At 37.8% G+C, this 22,063-nt stretch overlaps 1 protein-coding gene across 2 annotated transcripts in view; it reads left to right on the top strand.

The window, feature by feature from the left end:
- Nucleotides 1-22,063, top strand: part of CDIN1 (CDAN1 interacting nuclease 1) — a 258,588-nt gene that overhangs the window by 95,910 nt on the left and 140,615 nt on the right. For both annotated transcript variants that reach the window (XM_004609554.2, XM_055133545.1), the window contains exons 6-8: nucleotides 14,714-14,793; nucleotides 15,139-15,188; nucleotides 20,455-20,522. In XM_004609554.2, the coding sequence (XP_004609611.2) occupies nucleotides 14,714-14,793; nucleotides 15,139-15,188; nucleotides 20,455-20,522 (198 nt within the window). The remainder of the gene's footprint in view (nucleotides 1-14,713; nucleotides 14,794-15,138; nucleotides 15,189-20,454; nucleotides 20,523-22,063) is intronic.

Genomic DNA, 22,063 nt, shown 5'->3' on the forward strand with positions numbered 1-22,063 from the left:
AATTAACTACTTTCTAATTATGCACTGAGGCAGACACCATGATGTGCTGTGGGTCTTTGCCAGCAAATGGAAACATGGGAGATATAAACGAGCAGACTACCAGAGGGAATTGTTAGAGAGACTTCTTGAAGTCATCAACTTGCAAAGCAGAGATTTACTCCTGCCTCAATGAATAATGCAAACTTGTTCATATCATTAGTCACTATGGTATATATACTATGGTATGTAATCTTTAGGAAACTCCCCTTTTTCTTTCTCTTTTTTTTTCTGGAACATAGACACAATCTTAACAGTTTTTTTTTAGCTGCCCCATTATATTATTGGGAGGTCTGCTACCATTAACTTTGTTCTCTGTCCTTGAGCAGAATCTTTCCATGTGACTTTCTCAGTATTATCTGACATGTGAGCTTACATGTTTAACCAAGAGAACTCAGCCTCATAAAATGACCCTTTGTTAGCTCCTTAGGTAATACCAGTGGTTTTGAAACATATTTGAATTGTGGTATTTGAATTGTAGAAAGAGAAGGAACTAGCAGTGGAAAGCTCAAGTCTATCATTAAATGTTTAATGTATTAATCAAGAATATTTTTATCAACTAAGAATAGCTTATTTTTTATGATCCTAACTAAGTTCATATCATGATTCAATCACTAACTGAGAAGGATACATTGGGGAAATTATTTTAATGTTCTATGCCTTACTTTCTTCATTTCTAACATGGGATAGCTACCTTGTAGATGTGTTCTGAGAATTCAGTGAGTTGATATGTGAAGAGTTTACAGTGGTGCTAACACATGGCAAGTACTTAGCAAACGTTATCCATTACTCCTTTTTAGAAGTGCTAACTCTAGGGCAAGCTAGGTAGTGCTGCCTTCCCAAACTGCTTGACTCACTTGGAACAAATATTTAATCAGTGTTTATTATTCCTAGAAATTTAAGTATGTTTATAATTTGTACCATATGCAAATAGCAACACATGCACTAATGATAGATTAGTGCACATACAATAGTACCACATGCACTAATGATAGATATATATTTATTTAATATTGGGGGGGTCTCCCAAGCAGTGATAAGAGGACCTTGGGCTATCTCCCAGATATTCTTAGGCTGGATGTTCCAATACTAGCGTCCAAAAATGTGGAGCTGCTTGGACCCTTGTGGTGCCAAGGATCACTTGAGAGTGCTCGTGGGCCAGCTGGGCCATTCCCAGTGCTGAGCTACAGTTACAAAGTTGTTCATGATTGAGTTTCTGTCATACAATGATAGGACAACTCTTAAGCCACCTTCTCAACATGCTCAGAAACTATGCCCTTCACTCCATGTCTTTCTGAGATAGCTTTCTGCAGCATCAATCTCATTTTTTTTCAAAGTTTTATTTTATTAAAACACAAAGAATTACAAAATTAATTGCAGTGTTTTAAAGGGGGTACCCCCATCATTCTTGGCCGCAGAGTATAGGGAGGAAAAGGAAAGAAACAGTGAAGGGGAGAGGAAGAAGAGAGAGTTGAGAAGCAACAGAGGGAAGGTTAAGGGGATTAAGGTACATCTGTGTTAAGGAATGATAAAGCCAGGTGTCCAAACCACAGAGTCAACAACACTGAAATCATGAGATCCAAACTTCACTTCATCACTGTATCGCTGTCTTGTCGTTGATCATCGATTTGCTCAAGCAGGCACCAATAATATCTCGATTGTCCTAGCCCTGAGATTTTAGCAGCCTCTCTTTACTTGTTCTTAACCAAACTTAAACAACCAAATTTAAAAAGGTGCCTGTCAAGATAGCAGACTGGAGTTGGGGGTAATGGATGGTGGGGGCTGGAGGTAGTGCTATGGCAGGGAACTTGGGAGCATTGGTGGAGGGAGGTTTACACAGTAGTAGGATGGTGTTGGAACATTATATGTCTAAAAATCAACTAGAAAAAGTTTGTAGATCGTGGTACTTTAATAATTTTCTTAAATTTTTAAATAGAAAAAAGTGTTTACTTGTGGGAAAAACTCAAATGAAGCCAAATTCATTTTACTATCTAAGATTTGCCCCAATTGCAGGCACTATGAATAAGACTTGCATTTTGAGTAGTTGTTAATTCAGCAGTTTATCTATTTTAATTTAGGATTTGGGTGTTGGGCTAAGCCCAGCTTTGCCTGAGATTGCACTTGGTGGTGCTCAGAACACCATTTGTGGTGCCAGAAACCTAACTGGGTTCTTCCCTATGCATGGCAAGTATCTTATCTCAAATACTATCTCTCTAGCCCTAATTTAGTAATGTATTATGTACTTTGTGCAAAGTATGCTTGAGATGATAACAAGTATTTCTTCTTTTAAGTATCTTACCTTGTATACTGGCACAAATAGTTCCAAAATACTCTATTTGAAGCATTCTCAAAGGAGATTATATTTCATGAGAAGACATACATTGGGATCAGAGGGGTAGTACAGTGTAAAGTGCTTACCTTGCATGTGGCCAACCCAGATTCAATCCCTATTACTAAATATGGTCCATGAAGCATCACCAGGAGTTATGCCTGGGCACAAAGTCAGTAGTAATCCCTGAGCCTGCTAAACAAATAAAATTTCCTGGCTCCCTAATGAACAGAATTTCATAGGGAGGGGGCAATGAAGAAAACAAATCTTCAAAAAAACATCCTTAGGCAGGCCATATTGGAAAGAAAAAAGAATAAGAAACATTGATCTAAATGAAACATAGTGTCACATAATGGCTGGAAATCAGAAACCTTACCACTTTGGAACAAGTAGATAATGTGTAAGAATCATTTCTTATTTGGTTGATTACAGAATGAATTTAATCCTCCATGTAAGACCCCACAATATGTAATAGTGTATAAAATATTTTCTTTACATCAAAGAAAAAAGGTTATGGTTTCCATCCTTAGCATCCTGGTAATAAAACAATTCATAATCCATAATGCAGTGCCAGTTCCTTGGCACTATGTGTGAGTTCACTCCATTTCATAATATGAGGGGGAAGCAAGTCTATGTATTGAAAACATGGAAGAAATCTTTATTAGAGAATGGTGAGAATTGAACTGGACTTTGGAACTTGGGTAAAGGGAAAAAATGAAAAATATGATTCCAAATTTTGAAGTTGGAGATGAGAACGAGTAGGTGTGTGGAAAGGATGGAACGATGTCTATTTCTGGCATTAATCAGGTGCATAATAAATACTGATTGATTGTGTGTATTTGGAGTAGGAGCTGATGGGCAATGGTGGAGATGCAAGTCTTCTGAGATACAAAGCTAGATTTGGGGCCGGGGCTGGGGCTTGATTGTTATCACTGGTATCGCACATTTCCCCGTGGCCCCAGCACCACTAGGTATGTCCCACACTCCTAAAATGAATCTGATCAATGTGAATACTCATTCTTGTTCTAACATGATAGATTTTTATTTGGTAATCCCAGTTTAAGTTAGAACAAGTTTTAATTTGTCCTTCTATGATACTATAATCGTGAAAGAAACTTTTTACTCAAATTGTCAGATGGAACCACTTCAGATCTCACTTTAGATCCAACAGCACTGTACAGTTGGATTCTTGAGGGGTAATTTGGCCTGCAGAATATTCTCCTGTAAGCCAGGAGTGATAGCAAAGATGTCCAGGAAAGACATTACAGGTTAAATGTTGTGGAGCTGTAACTTGGTAAGACTGTGACCTTGCTGTTTAAAGGGGTTAAGACAGCCTGTGGGGGCGGGGGGAAAGATGAAGTTTGGCTGATATTTTAGGGTTTGCTGCCTTGGAGCTCAGCCTCTGGAGCAGTAACACGAAGAGACAAAACTCCGGGTATATTTTGGGAGAGTGCTACCAGCAGGAGCCCGTCTCTATCCAGCAATTCAGTTGCAGAAATTATTTTTCTTCGGTGGAAGGGAGCTAGATTCTAGCACTAACATTCTGAGTGCATATCAATTTTCATTCCAAGGAGCCCATCTCATCTTTTATTTGTCTGGATCATTCTTCCCATTCTTCAGTCTCCTCTGCTGTCATCCAGGACACAGCCAGTCCCAGGTGGCTTCTCCTGTTATGCTTAAACTCATTTGTGATCTAGATCAGCACCCTCAGCTACTACGACCTTGTCTTTATTTTATTTGAGATATAATGTAGTCAGAAGGCAACTTCTGCATTAAGAAGGTCTTCCAGAAGCCCAGAGAGCACAGATGATTCCGTTGCTTCTTTACTTGGTTTCTTTTGGCAGTAGCTGATCATTAAATGAGGCTGAGGAGAAGAAGAGTTATAAAATTAGTATGATATTGATGATTTTTTTTTTGGGGGGGGAAGTCTCCACTTTCTTGATTGTGGATGCCTGAAATAAATGTCTTTAGAAGGAAAATAAGACCTCTTAGATGGACTTAAAATATGACACACACATCAGGTGATAGTATATTAAGCGAGTAAATGCAGGCATGAAGAGCACTTCTCTCAGTTTCTTTGTAGAGAATAGTTTTGATGATAGGTTGAGCCCCGAGTATCACAAAGGGAACAGCAGGATGGGTGTAGGTAGAACAAATCTGGCATTGCCAGATTTTGCCCATTGAACAGTTTTTTCCTATATAGATACTGCTATATAGATATAGATGCTGCTATATCTCTTCAAGGTATAGCAGTAAGAGCAGATCACTGGCTTTATATTTAGTCCTGAAGTCTTTTTCTTTTGTATCCTCTCAATAACGTAAAGTAAGGAATTATTTACTTATTGATAATGCAGTGTTGGGAGGCAGAAGGCAGGCCACAATTTGATCTAAAATCCGTCAAAACTGGAGTAACCGCTCCAGTCTCAAGCATCTTGGTAAGTAAGTGCTTTTCATGTGTTGTTTTATTTCATCCTCACAGTGCCCTTGCAAAGTAAGCTCTAGTGTTATACTCCCTTACATAGGAGTAAACTGAGGGTCACAGACATTAATTAACTTATTGCGATAACATAGCTAGTAGGTAGAAGAGCTAGTCTTCATAGGAAGTTTGTTTGATTCTAGGCTCTTTTTATTAGCTCTTTTTATAATCTCTTTTTATATGCCTCTCTGAGAGAGAGAGAGAGAGAGAGAGAGAGAGAGAGAGAGAGAGATCACTAAGCTCTACCTCTGCCCCCACCTTTATTTTGAAAGGCAAGTGTCTTCTTTTGAGGAAGTTATGAATAAAACTGAATTACCATCTTGTTATGTGACATATGAGAATCCAGATTAGATCCCAAGAAGCCAGCATAATTCTCCTGAAATGTTTGCTCTTGGATCAAACCCTCCACTTCACTATCACTATCACTATCATTTCGTTGCTCATCAATTTGATTGAGCGGGCACCAGTAACATCTCCATTGTGAGATTTGTTGCTACTGTGTTTGGCATATTGGATACACCACGGGTAGCTTGCCAGGCTCTACCGTGCAGGCGAGATACTTTTGGTAGCTTTCTGAGCTCTCCAAGAGGGGCGGAGGAATCGAACCCGGGTCAGCTGTGTGCAAGGCAAACACCCTACCGCTCTGCTATCACTCCAGCCTCCACTTCAAGGAGAAAGAATTCAAACAGACCTTATTTATATTTGTGTGGAAAGAAAAGTAAGGCTTCTCACCCACAATTCTGCTGGTCTTTGTGCACAAAAATTGGCCAAATAGGTGAGAGAGTCATCAAAAATCTACCTACCTAGGGAGGGGAAAAGGCCAGGAAAGTGGCTAACTAGCTATGGCCTGGAGTTACAGAGTTGAAGTGAGAGAGAAATTAGAAATAGATCATTATCAGTTGTAACTTGCATCCAAATTTGCATTCTTGTGTACTGCAGGAAGCCTAAGCTGAGAATTAGCAATAAAACTAGTCTCTGCAAAAATAAACATGAACTACACTGTCATGGTTATTTCCACAGTGCAGGTCAAACAATTCTTGCTGAAAATAAGCTCACAGTAAAAATTTACAAACCAAGTGAGGAAAGATGAGAAAGGGAAGAGAGCACATACCATGAACTGGAGATGATAAAAATGAAGACACTATAAATTAAATCTGTAAGATGACATTTATAAACTATAAAATAAATCTATAAAATAAAAAATATCAACTAAATAAATAGACTATAAATGGATAAGTAAAAGAGTAAAACATAGCATGGAAAAAGCAAATAAATGTGGAAAACCGAAACAAAACTTGGAAATGAAACTGTTGTCATTGAGGTTAAAAGTTTATTACTAGAATTGACAGGTTAGAAGCCATTTTAGAAGAACAGGATTAGAATAAAAATTTGTGAATTTTAGGGTGGGTTTAAGGAAGCACCTTTAGTACCTACAGGAATAAAGAGATCATTGTATAAATGATAAACAAACAAGAGATCATTGTAGGAGCAGGAGATAGAAAAGATAAAGTTTCCCTAAATGATGTCCTAAAAGAGGTTCTTTCAGAAGAAAAGAATGGAAGTTAAATCTATGATTTTTGACTTACAGACTTTCAAAAACCTCAGGACACATGTCCTTAGGTACTTGAACCATACATAGCTAATTCCAAGCAGTGAAATAAAAGATCAACACTCGGGTGTACATTGATGAAACTGTTAAATATCAAAGAAAAATATCAATGCAACCAGAGATTAAAAAAATAATAATTGCTGTCCAACTGACAATAGAGTTCTTATCACACAATAACAGATGCCAAGAGACTGTGGAATTGTATCTTAAATGGTCTACAGTAAAAAGACTCTTTCCCTGTAATTCAACATCCTGCTGCCTTACTCTTCTATATTATCCTTCAAGATGAGATCTAAGAAAAAAATATTCTCAGACAAGGCAAGACTAAGAGGTTTTACTACTCAATGACCCCAGCTCAAAGAACTAATAAATGAGATGCTTCAGTAACAATATTCAATTTTGGATATTGAAATCAAAAAGCAGAAAGTGAAATTCATAAAGCCATGCTGACAGAGGCAACTGGCAAACATGTTGATAAATCAAGATAAGCATGGGGTGTTTTTAAAATTGGAATGAAACTATATTAGAGTCTTTAGAAACCAGAACCAATAGAGTATGTTTCTGCCTGGAGAGATTTTTATTAAAGAAATGTTGACAATTATGGAGGCTGTGGGTAGAGGACAGCTTTCTGATTGGAGTGAGTGAATTCTGAATTCCTTAGATAGCAATAATCCTCTCTTTGGTGCAGGGAATATTTCACAATGCAAGTAGATACCTGAAACCACAAATCATAACAAACTATGCATATATCATGTCTATAGCACCAAACATGGTATACTACATATACATGGCTATGATGAAGTTAGTTAAATTCAGTACTGTTTGAGATTTAAAACAAGAATAATGAATAATTATAGCTATATATATAAATAAAAGTTATATAAACAGATACATACCTTTTGTTTTTTTTTTTTCTTTTTGGGTCACACCCAGCGATGCTCAGGGTTATTCCTGGCTCTGCACTCAGAAATTACTCCTGGTGGTGCTTGGGGAACCATATGGGATGCTGGGAATTGAACCCAGGTTGGCTGCGTGCAAGACAAATGCCCTACCCGATGTGCTATCACTCCAGCCCCAGTTATATACGTTTTATATGCAAGAAGTTATATAAAAAGTCATATACTTTTTTGAGAGTACTACAAAGAGGTTGATCTAAACTGTTGCTTCCAAATTAATAAAGATAGAATGAGGACTCTAGAAAACTAAATCAATTAGATGGTAGTTAACAGGAAAAGGAGAAGGAACAAAAGTGTCTAGCAGAATACAAAAAATTAAAAGGTAGAAGTAAGTTCACATTTGTCCTTGACAAGTGGATTGTATGTCTTTAAAAATAGGAGATACAAGTTAGAGTTTAGAACTTCTAGCTAAATGCTGTTCATTCATTTATATATTTTTGAATAATTTTCTAAATTTCAGGCACAATTATTACAGTGTGTTAATGGTAGGATTTCATGAATACAATGTTACAGCACCACACCGTTACACCGAAGTGTCCACTTACCTCTATCATTTTCCCTCCCCCTGCCTGCCTATACTACCCCCCACCTGTCCTGCCCCTCCCCCATTCCAGACCATGGGAAGCTCCTTCTATACACCAGTTAATTAGGTTCTGTGCCTTTGGATATTTGTTATTCCTCTGCTATGTTTCTTTATATCCCATATATAAGAGAGAGGGCTTTCCCCCTGTCTTATATATGGTATATAAAGAAACATAGTAAAGCCCCTTCCCGACCACGAGGAAGGGGAAGGCAGACAGCAGAGTGGACCTGGGCACAATTTGCGGGGCCGCAGGTCACTGTCCGCCGTGCTGGAATTGAAGGTTCCACTTGGTGGCAAGCAGTTTCCACAGGAGCTGGCCTAGGGTGGACGTGTGCATGCAAGGTGGACGTGTGTGTGCAAATCGAGCCTGGCGTTTGGCCGTGGCAAAGCCTGGATCATCTACAAAGGTCTCTGATGACCTCACCTGGTCGTGGTAGCAAAGAGGCCTTCGGTTCTTCTCACTGATGGACTTATTTTGGCAAAATGTGAGTGAAACAGACTGCATAAAAGACAGCCAAGGGGCCGGGAGCGATAGTACCGTGGGTAGGGCATTTGCCTGGCACACACATAGCTAACCCGGGTTTGATCCCTGGCATCCTGTATGGTCCCCTGAGTACCACCAGGAGTAATTAATGAGTGCAGAGCCCGGAGAAACCCCTGAGCATCCCCAGGTGTGGTCCCCACTTCCTCCCACCCTCCCCGCCCACCTACACACTCCCACACAGTCAGGCTTAGTAAAACATTGCCATACAGTATATTATTTACAAGGAATATAATTAGCATCACACTATTTATATAAGGAAAATAGTTCTGGTCCTTTGTTGTTACCTTACACATGACATTCGGACACAGTGGGGAAACATCGCCGATTTCTGGAAGGTTTCTTTAACTCGCTGTTGTATAAATAACAGTCCCATCACGGAAGCAGACATAGTGAGACTGACTGGTCCATTTCTACTTTGGAACTGTAGTTATTTGGGGTAGAAACCGCTGGTCCGTTCATTAGAGTGCCTGGAAAGAATGCATCCCATCTAGAGAAGATGGTCCATTTACTGTCCGGAGAATGGCATGAGTATTTCTGCTGCTTTCTTTCTTTGTGCATTTATTCAGTGTATTGATATGAATATCAATATATGTATTGATATGAATATGAATAGCACAGCAGAGCCTGGCAAGCTCCCCGTGGCATATTCGATATGCCAAAAACAGTAACAATAATGGGTCTCATTCCCCTGACCTGAAAGAGCCTTCGATATGATACCGTTAGGAGGGAGGAGTAAGGAGAGGCTGCTAAAATCTCAGGTCCAGGACGAATGGAGATGTTACTGGTGCCCGCTCGAGTAAATCTATGAACAATGGGATGACAGTAATACAGTGATATAGGAGAGAGATCATTCAGTCTGTCCCTCTCTACACTCAGCATGATACTCCCCAGATCTATCCTCACAAATCGCATGATTTTATCTTTTCTTACGTCTATTGTTCATATATACCATGTTATATACCTTTTTTTTCTTTAATTCAGTCATCTGTTCTTGGACACTGTGTTGTTTCCAGATTTCACTATTTGTGAATAATGCTGCATTGAATGTAAGAGGAGCGCAGATGTCTTTTCTGGGGGGAGTGTTGGGCTCTTGGGATAGATGCCCCAAAGTCAAATTGTTGGATTATATGAAAGTTCAGTACTTAACTTTTTAAGAATTGCCCTTATTATTTTCAAAAAAGGCTGGACCAGTTTATATGCCCACCAACAGTTGATAAGGGTTTTCTTTTCCCCAAATCACCACCAAGACTAGTTGGTTATTTTATATATAAAAAAAATATGTATATATAAATTATGTGCTGCTTTTACTAGTATAAAGTTATATCTCAAAATTGATCACACAGGAAAACATAAAGAAGTCAGATACCCTGAAGATTATATGAGCATCACATATTTGTATCACTGCATCATCATCAAACTATAAATATCAAAAATTGAAATGATTTTCATTTCTGTGGCAAAGATAAAATAAGGAAACTATAAAAAAACTATAGCAAACATGTGGCATGTAGCTATAGCACAATTTAGAGGAAAATGTATAGCTTAAAATATATATAAAAATAAATAAATAAAATAAAATATATATCAAGATAAAAGATTTTTGAAAATTAATTAAATGGCAGTAAAATTTGGTGAAGGAATAAAATAGCAGGAAATATTTATGACAAAAGGTAAATTAATTTGGAAAAACAGAGTAGTAGGATTAAGAAAACAAAAAAACTGTTCTCTTAAAAATACTAACAAGGGGCTAAAGTGATAGCACAGCGGGTAGGGCATTTGCCTTGCACGTGTCCGATCTGGGTTCGAATCCCAGCATCCCATATGGTCCCTTGAGCACCGCCAGGGGTAATTCCTGAGTGCATGAGCCAGGAGTGACCCCTATGCATCGCCGGGTGTGACCCAAAAAGCAAAAAAAAAAAAAAATACTAACAAATCAACCACTTCCATTTATTTTAAAGAGTACATAAATTAATACTTGATTATAGAAATTGAATTTACTCATGCATCCAGAAATTAAGGTAGAATAGTAAATATAAGGATGTTTGTTATTCTAGGCTCTTACCATCTTTGTGGGTCTGGAGTGATAGCACAGGGGTAGGGTATTTGCCTTGCACGCAGCCGACTCGGGTTCGATTGATTCCTCTGCCCCTCTCGGAGAGCCCAGCAAGCTACCGAGAGTATCTCGCCCACACCGCAGAGCCTGACAAGCTACCCATGGCATATCAGATATGCTAAGCACAGTAACAAGTCTCACAATGGAGACGTTACTGGTGCCCGCTCAAGCAAATTGATGAGCAACGGGATGACAGTGACGGTGACAGTGACAGTGACAGTGACCATCTTTGTGGGCAGGAGCGATAGCACAGCGGGTAGGGTGTTTGCTTTGCACACTGCCGACCCAGGTTTGATTCCTCCGCTCCTCTCGGAGAGCCAGGCAAGCTACTGAGAGTATCTCCCCTGCATGGCCGAGCCTGGCAAGCTACCTGGAGCATATTTGATATGACAAAAACAGTAACAACAAGTCTCACAATGGAGACGTTACTGGTGCCCGCTCGAGCAAATCAATGACCAACAGGATGACAGTGATACAGTGATAACATCTTTGTGTTGGAAATATTTTACAGTTTAAAAAGTTGGAGCTGGAGCAATAGCACAGCCGCTAGGGCGTTTGCCTTGCACACACCCAACCCGGGTTCGATTCCCAGCATCCCATATGGTCCCCTGAGCACCTCCAGGGGTAATTCCTGAGTGCAGAGCCAGGAATAAACCCTGTGCATCACCTGTGTGACTGAAAAAGCAAAAAAAAAAAAAAAAAAAAAAAAAAAGTTATCAGTTATGTAAACATTAGCCCTTAGTTCAAGTTTTTGCCTATTGCCTATCTCCTAGGACACACACACTCATAAGAGGTCCCAGCTTTCTTCTATTAATTGTGTATCTAATTCCAAATTCTCTTCAGTCCCTAATTTTTATATGCTTGGTAAAAATCTGAAATCTTGGCAATTGAAGTTGTGATAGGGGTAGATTATGAAATGAATCGAATAAATATTGTGACTTTGGGGAGAACAATATTAATAAAAGATAAAGAGAACAAAGAGTCCTGACCAGGCTTGTTATAAAAAAAAAAGTGGGTGGTAGAGATACAAATTGGAGGAGGGTAAATGGTAACTGGACCAAGGGCAAATTTCATGAAAGACACAGGCTTTTTTTTTTTTTCTTCGGGTCACATCTGGCGATGCACAGGGGTTACTCCTGGCTCTGCACTAAGGAATTACCCTTGGCGGTGCTCAGGGGACCATATGGGATGCTGGGAATCGAACCTGGGCTGGCTGCGTGCAAGGCAAACGCCCTACCCGATGTGCTATTGCTCCAGCCCCAACACATGCTTTCTTGAGGTCACTTATCCCAGTTGTTTCAAGATTGTTTGGTTGCCTTTCCTGATCTGGTTGGTGTTCTGTCCCTCCCTTTGGTGGTAATTCCTATGTTTTGGAATATGTACATAAAAGCAAGCTTACACTCTGGCTTGATCTGAGACAGGCATACTTTTATGACACCTGGATATGAAAATATGCAAATAAAGGGTAGGCAAGCCCAGGGTCTGCAGTGGAGAGAACCAATTTCCCTTTTGTTAACATTTTCACTCTTGCTCTGAAAAATAAAAAAAAACACACATTTTTTTGCCTTTAAAAGAAATGCAGACTCAGTATATAGTTTTTACCATTCAATTAAAAATGACTGAACTTCCTTCCTCTCACAAGGTTCCTTTGATTTGAATAGTATTCTAGTCAATATGTTCAAACTATTTTTTTTCAAACTTTTATTGGCTATGTTTCTAAATTCTTCTCTAAAATTTATATTGGGAGGAAAATTATGACATCAGATTTTTTTCTTTAATATTTTATTTTCTTCCCTCATAAAATAAATGACCTAATTTTATGGCCTAGATTATTGTCCCTCTTCTGTTTTTTTTCTTTTAAAGTGCCTTTGTTTCATTATTTTAGCAGTGAGCTTGTATAGTTCATTATACAGGCAAGTTTCCAAAGGGCTAGTATTTTATGGCCATTTGTAGGTTATTAGTTTTTTTCCTCACATGGATATGAGCTTTGGTAGAGTAACATCTTAAAAATAGCCAGGTACACACAGAAAAGAAGCTACTGTTTTGATGAAACACAGATAATACTGTTGGTGCGTACCCTAAGATTCTGTCTGCATTACTCTCTGGTGACTCAGTGGCAGACCAGGATGCATGAGCATCTGTTTTGGTCACCTCCAACTAGTCTTAGAATGAAGTGAAGACTCAGTGAGGTTCCCAGGTACATTACAGTCTCTAATTCTCTTGTTGTAATAATCTGTTCTCTCACAGTGAAATGATCTGGTGTTTTGTATTCTTTGTGCTTGTGCCATTTATCTATGGTAGTTTCTCTCCGAAATAATTGAGTTCAATTTAAACTTACAGCAACCAAAGACTTAAGCCTCATTGGGGTCTTACCGTGACTCAAACTTTAAAACAGATACCAGCAAAGATTCCTTCTGTGGGCGTTTTCCCTTGAGACTCACACAAGGCTCCTTTAAGGTAGTCAGCTCAGGTTGTATTTTCACTTTTCTGCAAATGAAGACACTGACATTGAGAAGCCCCAGACTAGCCCAGGTTGCAGTTCAATGGGGAGGTTTACCTGACTAGGATCCCTTGGGTGATGATGCTCCTTTTTGGCGTTTCCAAATATAGCTTCTCCACTTACAGTGCAAATACATGTTTGCAAATGGTTATTACATACATAAACATTGCTGTTACAGCGCAGTTATGTGCCAAAGAAGAGGTAGTGATTGTAATTGTAATGATTGTGCTTATTTTCTTTTTGGTTTCAGTGTTATGTTTAAGCGAGAAAGATGTAATTTCCTTGTCTCTTTCTACAGTATTTACTAACATTTATCATATCTGTCACTGTTCTTATGGTACTGAATTTGATAAAGAGCAGAATAATTTAAAAAAAAAAAATACCAGGGCCAAAATCTTCTCAGGACCTGAGTGATGGAAATGACTGTTGTGTTCATTTTGTTAGTTAGATAATTATCCAACATTCATTTTGTTTTTTGCTTATATGGGCAGCCACGAAACCATTTTGCTAAATATTTAGTGGTGGTTCCCCTGGAGGACTAAGAAGATTGGATCCCAGGATACCCTCTGATTTAGCTTCTTGCTAAAGACTAGCTTTTCTCCCTTGCAGAAGAAAAGCGGGTGTAGCTTCTTCAACTTTGATGTGCCCATCAAATCAACAGTAAGGCCAGAATCTCTTGCCTCATTTATCAAAGACTGTGATTTGGTATAGCATCCTTCTTTAAATGCTCCCATAGCTTCTTCTGTAGTAGTTCTCTGGCATAAGGCCAGTGTAATTTGTAGTTGAATGTACTTATGCTTATTATGGGAGACAAGTTCTTATCTACCTACCTACCTACCTACCTAACTTTCTTCAGTTCCCTCCTCTGTCTGTGAAATGGGCATAATACTATGTGGCAGTTGATGAGAAGAATTATTTTACAAAGATTTAGAATTTAGAGATGTGGGCTTGGAGCAAGAGTATAGCAGGTACTCACTTGCCTTGCCTGTGGCCAACCCAGATTTGATCCCCGGCACCACGTATGGTTTCAGTAGTGATCCCTGAACACAGAGACAGAAGCAAACCCTTGGCATCCACTTGGATGTGTTCCCCAAGTAAACAACAGCAACAACAAAGAATTCAGAAGCGATTTCTTGTCTAATTTGTAGAGGTCATTGAAATCCTTGAATCTGACCTGCCTACACTAAGCTTTCCATGTGCTTGATTATAAAATTTTCACTTAAAAAAGGTAAATATTTTCTTTTCCAATTGTTATTGTTTTTCTCCCCAAGGGGATTTTTTTCAAAGCTAATTTATCTGCAGAGTGGCATATGCTTTAGGTCTGTACTTGCTAATTTACCTTGGAAAAATTAGGTCATCTTCAAATCTGGCAATGTAGCATATATACTTGGCAAATGGTCTAATTAAAAGCTTCCCTTAGATTAAAAAAAAAGAAGAAGAAGAAATGATTAGTATCTGTGATGTTTTCACTTTCAGGGCTTGTGTGTATGTAGGTATATGTCACTCCTTGTGTTACATTAAAAGTATGTTGACTATCTGCTAACAGTTCATCTCTTTTCTCCTGCAGCCTCCAAGTCTGTTATAAATAGTATGCTACGGGACCCTTCTCAGATTCCAGATGGAGTTCTCGCAAATCAGGTCTATCAGGTATTAATCACAGCTGTCTATTTTCAGTGGCAATGCTGTTATCTGCCTAGCAGAGTAAAGGATTTTAAACCTCATTTAATTACTGTCATCATAAACTATCACTGAGGTCAGGGTGCACCATAAATGGCAATGCAATATTTGCGAGAAGAGCATTTCACTTTTTAATCGCTTGCTTATAGTGAATTAAAAGCATGCAATTTTTGGTTTTTTTTTTATGATTTAATCTGAACCACATTGGAGAGCTTTTTACTTTTTTTCTTTAAACCATAATAATTACTACTTTTAGATATTTTTGAATAGTGGTTTCTGTAGTTGCCCCACCCAACCCCCATCTCTTGTTTCCAGTGCATTGTGAATGACTGCTGTTATGGCCCACTGGTGGACTGCATCAAACAGTATCCTTTCCCATAAAATTTTAGGTGCACAATTGACGAGCTTAGGCTCGCTGGAGGAGATGTGTCTAACTTTAACCTGACATAAAGTTCTGCTTCACAAAACACATTTCATACTCTTCTACTTTACATTCAATCAAGCGGAGGGTCACTGCAGACCATTCTTCTCTACAGCTTAAAAAAAAAAATCAGATAGACCATGGGAAGATGTCAAGTCAGCAGTTGTACATTCACATGTTCTTTCGATTTTCTTAGTTTTCAATGAGCTTAAAAGTACAGAGTCATTAGGCAGGGAGCATACTCTCCTGTATCCACTGCAATGCGATTACAATATGTGTGTGTACTTATATATCACATATAAATGTGTAAAATATATATTATAAAATGTATATATCACAAAATTCTATTTAAAATAAGCCAAATTTACTTGGGTTTTCTAGAATAAATTTTGAACCCAGTGTTAAAGGATAGTGTGATTAAAATGCCACCAGAGACCATCATATTTTAAAAGGCAGTACACACTTTGTGTTTAAATGCTGATTACAACATGAGGTGACATTTGGATCCCTATAAACATTTTTAGAGCAACTACACTAGTGTTTCCCTCTGGGCCGAATTTAAGGCAATGAAAATAGATGTCCATTCATCCTTCATTAAAGACACTGAAATTATTAGAGTTAAAGCTTGCTGCCGAATATAATGTGATTGGACAGTAACTTCTTCATGAAGTAAAGCTTTCTTAGCTAATACTTTTAGTGGTGCTCTGACAGCATGAAATTTTTTAGTCTTTGCCTAAAATGCTATTTAAAAAATAAATAATTAGTAACTGTTTTGTTTGTTTTGTTTTGGGGCCACCCCTGGTGGTGCTTAGGCACTCTCCCTGGCTCTGTGCTCAAGAGTGATCCCCTGCCATGCTCAGCGGACCATATATGGTGCAGGGGGTTCGAACTGGGGTTACTTTCATACAAGGCAGGCACATTAACTTCAGTGCACTCTCTCTCTCTCTCTCTCTCTCTCTCTCTCTCTCTCTCTCTGTCTCTCTCTGTCTCTCTCTCCCCCCTCCCCTGATGAAACGTTGATCCATTCAAGCCCATGCGTCTCACATTCTCCTTAGTAGAACATGGCCCCCCTTTCTAGTTTAGATTTCGTTAGCATTAGGGCCACCAACTGTGGTTTACTGAATATCCATTGAAAGACTTTCTAGCAGAACCCCTCATCAGTCAGGAGCACACGTACTCCATGTCATTTCATAAATTCAGGGGTGCATCTGCGATCTCAACAGAAGGCCCAGGGTTCATTTCCCGCACTGGGAATGCTTTCCCCAGCACCATCCGTAGCAACCTCAAGCAACAAGCAGGGGGTGGTCCCCAAATACCACAAATGCCATTGTGTGTGGCCCTGCAGCAAATAAGCAAACCAAAAATAAAACTAAACTGAACAGAACATTTAAAAATTCATTTTCGGGGCCAGAGCCAGAAAGATAGCATAATGGATGGGGTGCTAGCTTTGCCTGGGTTTGATTCTTGGCATCACAGAGAGCACCAAGCTGGGATTAGCCCCTGTGTGGGGCTCGTCGCAAAAAGCTTGGGGGGATATGTGGGGGAGAGAAAAGAAACAAGCTTATTTTCATGGTGTTAATCTGTGTTAAACATTACCTTAATAGAAATCTAATATTGTTATAGCTATATTCTACAAGCCCCTCACTCCAATCTAGCTTAAATTAATAAAAATTACAGCCTGCCTTTTTTAATTAAGCCAGTGTAAAATAAAAATTTGGGGTACAAAATTAATAATAGCATTAGAAAGTGTAGAAGTGCCAACCTCAAACCTCATGTCACTTCAGTGATAAAGTTTAGCACATTCAATAACAACTAACACGATCTCAGAATATCTGGGGTAGAATTGCATGTTAATTTTGAAGCACATAAAATAGTTAAAAATCAATTTAAAGTTAAGGTTTTAAAAGCATAATAATGTCTTTTGAAAGATTGCATATTGATTTTAAATATAACTATCTAATTATATATGCATGGACTAAAGTATGAAGTCAACTGCTTTGTAAATGCCAAGAGGCTATTTTTCAGTAATAGTTGAGATGCTTACGGGAAACTAGATTGCTGTATTGCTGGCAAAGAAAATGGCTTGTGAGGTTATTTACAAGTTTTGCCCCATGGTCACTACCATACATCAATAGTAGGTATTATTATAGACAAAGTCTAAGTGTTTCTGCTTAGAGAGCATTATAAATTCTGTTTAGAATATTTTCCTTACCTTTTTACCATCATTCACTTCTCCTTTTTGGACCATGTTATTGCCAGTAGAATTTAATATAGCACATGGTTTCAATTGATAATGATAACTATGAGTATCTATAAATTGTATTCACTCACTAGATTATAATTATGCACTTGTATTATGACTGTGGCTAGTAAAAATTAATGATTTTCTGAGTTTTAATTTCTAGGTCTTACATTATAAATGTGATTTAACTCAGACAAAGTATATTCAAGATGTATATCTTCCTAAAATTTTAAATTGGTGATGGCTGTTACCATGAAAAATAAAAAGATTGGAAAGTTTACAGTGAATCAATTTTTATCTTTGCATTGAGATAGTAGCAGTTTCATGTAATCTGAATATATTGGTGTCAATATTTGCAAAACTGATCAACAGGAATTATTTTTTCCTATTTAGAAAAATATCTTACTCATTTTCCATGTGAGTAAAATGCTATTTGTATGTCATTTTGAAAGTTCCTTAATGTGAAACTTACCTCGTGCTCAGTAAATTGCATCATTTTATGAGAAAAGTGCACATTTAGTAAAATAGGTGCAAACCATTTTTGGGGTCCTACTAAGTATATTACATGTAGCCATTTTTGTAAAGTAAAATAATTGGTATTTAATAACAATAAGATACTGTCACAAGCACAGCATATTGCAATTGTCACTGTTTTTTCCTTTTCTTTTGCTCACTATTATTTCCTATATAGCCATGCTCATCCACACCTTTTCCAACACAGGTCATATGCACTGACATAAAAGGTGTGAGAAACCTGCCACTTCAACCTTCCGAAGTGTGACATCAGGACACAGCTGTTAGACAAAGGCCTAAAAAGAGAAACAAGGAAAGATAATGATTCAGGAAGCTTAAAATGCTGTGGGTTTCATTTCTGTACCATCAGTAACCTCAATTTCATGATTCAACATTTTAGATGTAAATAATTTACAACAATAAAAGTGAGAGCACATTTATGAGGAATAGAAGTAAATAATTTAGTTCTAAAACGCGGGATGCCCCTAGTAATGAGAGACCATTGAGAGATATTTATCAAATGTCTTCAATGAACTCTGCAAAATATGTACCATTTTGTGATTTTAAAATTTGTTTCCCTTATGTTTGTTTCTGATAAGAAATTAAATAAGCAGTAGCTGTGAGTATCATAATGGGAATGGGAGGTTGGAGGAGTCACAGAAGGAAAAAATAATGCTTAGGACTGGTTTTGAGAGTTGAATGTAAGTGGCCACACCTCTGGAGTTCTAAGTTTTAACAAAATTCACCTTCCACCTGTGTGTGTTAGTAAATGTCAGGGTAATTTTTTAAGGAAATTCCCCCCCCCCAATAATATGTCTTATTTTATTCAAATTGAATGCCTGTAGTACATGATCAGAATTGAAGAATTTCTTTTGGTTAGCCAGGGAGTGAAATGACATTATCTGGGAAATGGAGATTGAAGGGAGTGATTTGGCTAATTATTAACCAAATTCTTTTGACATAAAGTTCCAGAAAAAGGTAATGGTCCATTTTAGACTTTGTGTAGTATCTGTGAAAAGTAGACTAGATTCCAAGTCCTGTCCACTCTTTACCTGCTGTGAGATCTCAGCAATTTTTTTTTCATCTTCCCATGCCTTTTCTTTACCACTAAAGTGGTAACTCACAATAGAAGTTATTTGTTTACATGTTGGTTGTAACAGTGAACTAATATAATACTCCAAATCCTGTAGCACAGAAATGTAATATCTGGTATGTAAAAAATGTTCGCTAGGGACTAGAGAGATAGTACAGAGGTTTGTCCACTTGTCTTGAATTCAGGTGACCCAGGTTCGAATCCTGGCACTGCATCATTCCCCAAGCACTCCCAGGAGTCATTCCTGACTGCAGAACCAGGAGCAGCCTTTGAGCACCTTAGGTGTGCCTCCTCCCCAAGAAATATTGACTAGTATTATCCATTGTTGTATGATTGATTTTAGTACTTTTGAGCAAGCCAGATGAATGTCATAGCATAGGCTTTATAGAGATCTTCTTGGAGGGGAAGGGTGAGGTGGGCTGAAACTTGGCCACATCCAGCAGTGCCTGAGGAATCTTGCAGTGCCACAAATCGAACTGGAGTCAGGGGCTGACTATCTCTCTAACCTATACTATCTCTCTAACCATTTGCCGAGATCTTGTTCAGATCTTCTTCTTTCCCATTCATTGATTATAGAACCTTATACAGATTCCTTTCTACATTCACTTTCCTCATCTACAAAATAAAAGTGATAATATGTGAAGATAAAATAACATACAATCAAGCACTTAACATAGTAGTTGCTCATAGTATAAGCACTCGCAAAATTTTATGGGCACATGTATACCTGTTGATACGTATATTAAATATGCACATACACACAATGAATTTGAGACAGCTTTTGTGCCCATATCCCAATCCCCAGTCCCTTCTTTCCTGAAACATCTGTCATCCAGATTATATATAATTTTCAACAAATTACAGGAGATTACTCACAGCAGACTGGAAGTGAAACAGAACTCGCTACAGCAGACTCTCTGACAAGTGTTAATTCACAGAAAATTTATGGAACTCTTTGGGCCTGGAAACTCTTGTAAGCCTAGTGCTGGGTTGCTATTCTTTGCTGCACTTAGGAAGTGCTTACTAAATGTATGCTAAGTCGAATGAGAGGTTTTTAACATAGCATAAAGGAGGTTTAAAATGACATGACTCTCCCTCTTTTCAAAAGAAGATAAAAAAAAACACATTCATTTACAAATCTTTACCTAAGCTATATGTAAACATTAGAAATTTCTCTTAAGTCATTTAAATGAGGAGATGTGTATGGAAAGTTCATTCCTCCGAGAAGTGAGCAGAAGGTAGAAGTGGTTGCTATATAATTACATTTATTTCCCATTTCCTCTCAAAATGTAGACCTGGTACTGGCATTTTTTCTGATGTTATAATTCTACCTATGTTACCCTACTTAACTAAAACTTCCAGCGCCATTGGTCATGAGCACGAAGTCCTGCTGCGAGGCTTACTTCTCGAGAAAAATCTCTCCTTTCTAGGTAAGTATTGCTTACAGCCTCTCTAGCTTGTCACATCTCCATGAGTGCTTAAATATATATTTTTAAAATCTTCCACTTGCCGTTATTATGTACTAAAGGAAGAGTGAATGATGATTGATGCTGTGCATGTTATCTTGTATTGATTTAGAACTGAGCAGGAACTCAGTTACCTAATCGCCTCTATAGGCAGCACATGCATGGACTGGCAATTAATATTTTATAGAATAAGTGGCTGAAAAAATGCTTTAATATCTGTTGCAGTATTACTTTTGGTGTCATGAGATATTAACTATAATCTAGGCTTTATGAGAGAAGGAAACAAAAGAAATATTGTCTGTAAAATACTTTATATATTAAAAAGAGTGGTTACCAAAAAGCTTATGATTTGGTGTGTTTGTCTCATCCGGAATCAGGCACTTGAGAGCCAAATATTAAACTTACATTATTTTTATGCCAACAGTGTTTTTGTGGATTTAATAAGATTTTTAAAGTCCCACATATACACGTGTTTGTCATCCAACATGAAATCTTTTTGTAGAATGTTATAACTTTCAACATCTCAAGCATTAGAAATTAAGCCTCAAAAAGCATACATGTGATAACTGATCTTGGAAACCATAAAACACTCTAATGAATTAACTCTCCTCCCCCATTTTAAATGTTGCAGTTTGTTTGTAAAGGTAATTTTGTTCGTAAAGGTTCTTTCTATACAAATTGCATTATTGTATATCTGGTTTTTGTAGATATTTGAGAATCTGCATAGTTTTTTATGGTAAAAGCTAATCCACAGTATTACAGGACTTTTGTTCCAAAAAACATAAAGAACTGGCCAGGGAAAGTAAAAAAAAAATGGTATTATCTCAAGCTGTGGAGGGATATAGTCTTTAAGGCTAAATATTCAAAATTTTTGTGAATGAACTATGGAATGTATCTGAATGTGTCTTATGAGTTACTGTTGATAATTTGAACATATCATAAATATATTCAGCTGAGGTTAAAGAAAGTTAATAAATTAGAAAGTATCATATTTCAATAGTGTTTTTACTGTTTTGCTGTTTTTAGCAAATTTTTTTTATAAGCCACAACTGAAATGTTCAGCTTATGGGAAAAAAGTAAATAGGACTCACCTATCTAGAGGCTAATAAAAATATAATTTATATTAGCTGAGAAACAGCTATTATGCACAGCCTGCACTATACCTAGCTGTTTCAGAACTCAGAACTATGGGTTTCTGGTAGTATTATCCATCTGATCACATTGATCTCTCAGATACTGGCAAGTATGGTGTGACCACATTTGTTTTATTGTTTGAAGCCACCAAGACAGCAGTCATATTCTCAGAACTGCTTGTAGTTAACATATTTATACTATCTACTAACAGGTAAGGAAGCTCTTGACCCCACTTCTTTGTGTTGCTAACTTCTCTGCTTCATTCCTGAGGACCCAAAGACCTCCCAAAAGAGCAAAGTGTTTACACATATCCTATACTTACCTTCAGATACTTGACTTATGTTGATGGGCCCATCTCTTCCATAGCACTA

Source organism: Sorex araneus, chromosome 3 (assembly GCF_027595985.1).
Source record: "Sorex araneus isolate mSorAra2 chromosome 3, mSorAra2.pri, whole genome shotgun sequence".
NCBI lineage: Eukaryota > Metazoa > Chordata > Mammalia > Eulipotyphla > Soricidae > Sorex > Sorex araneus.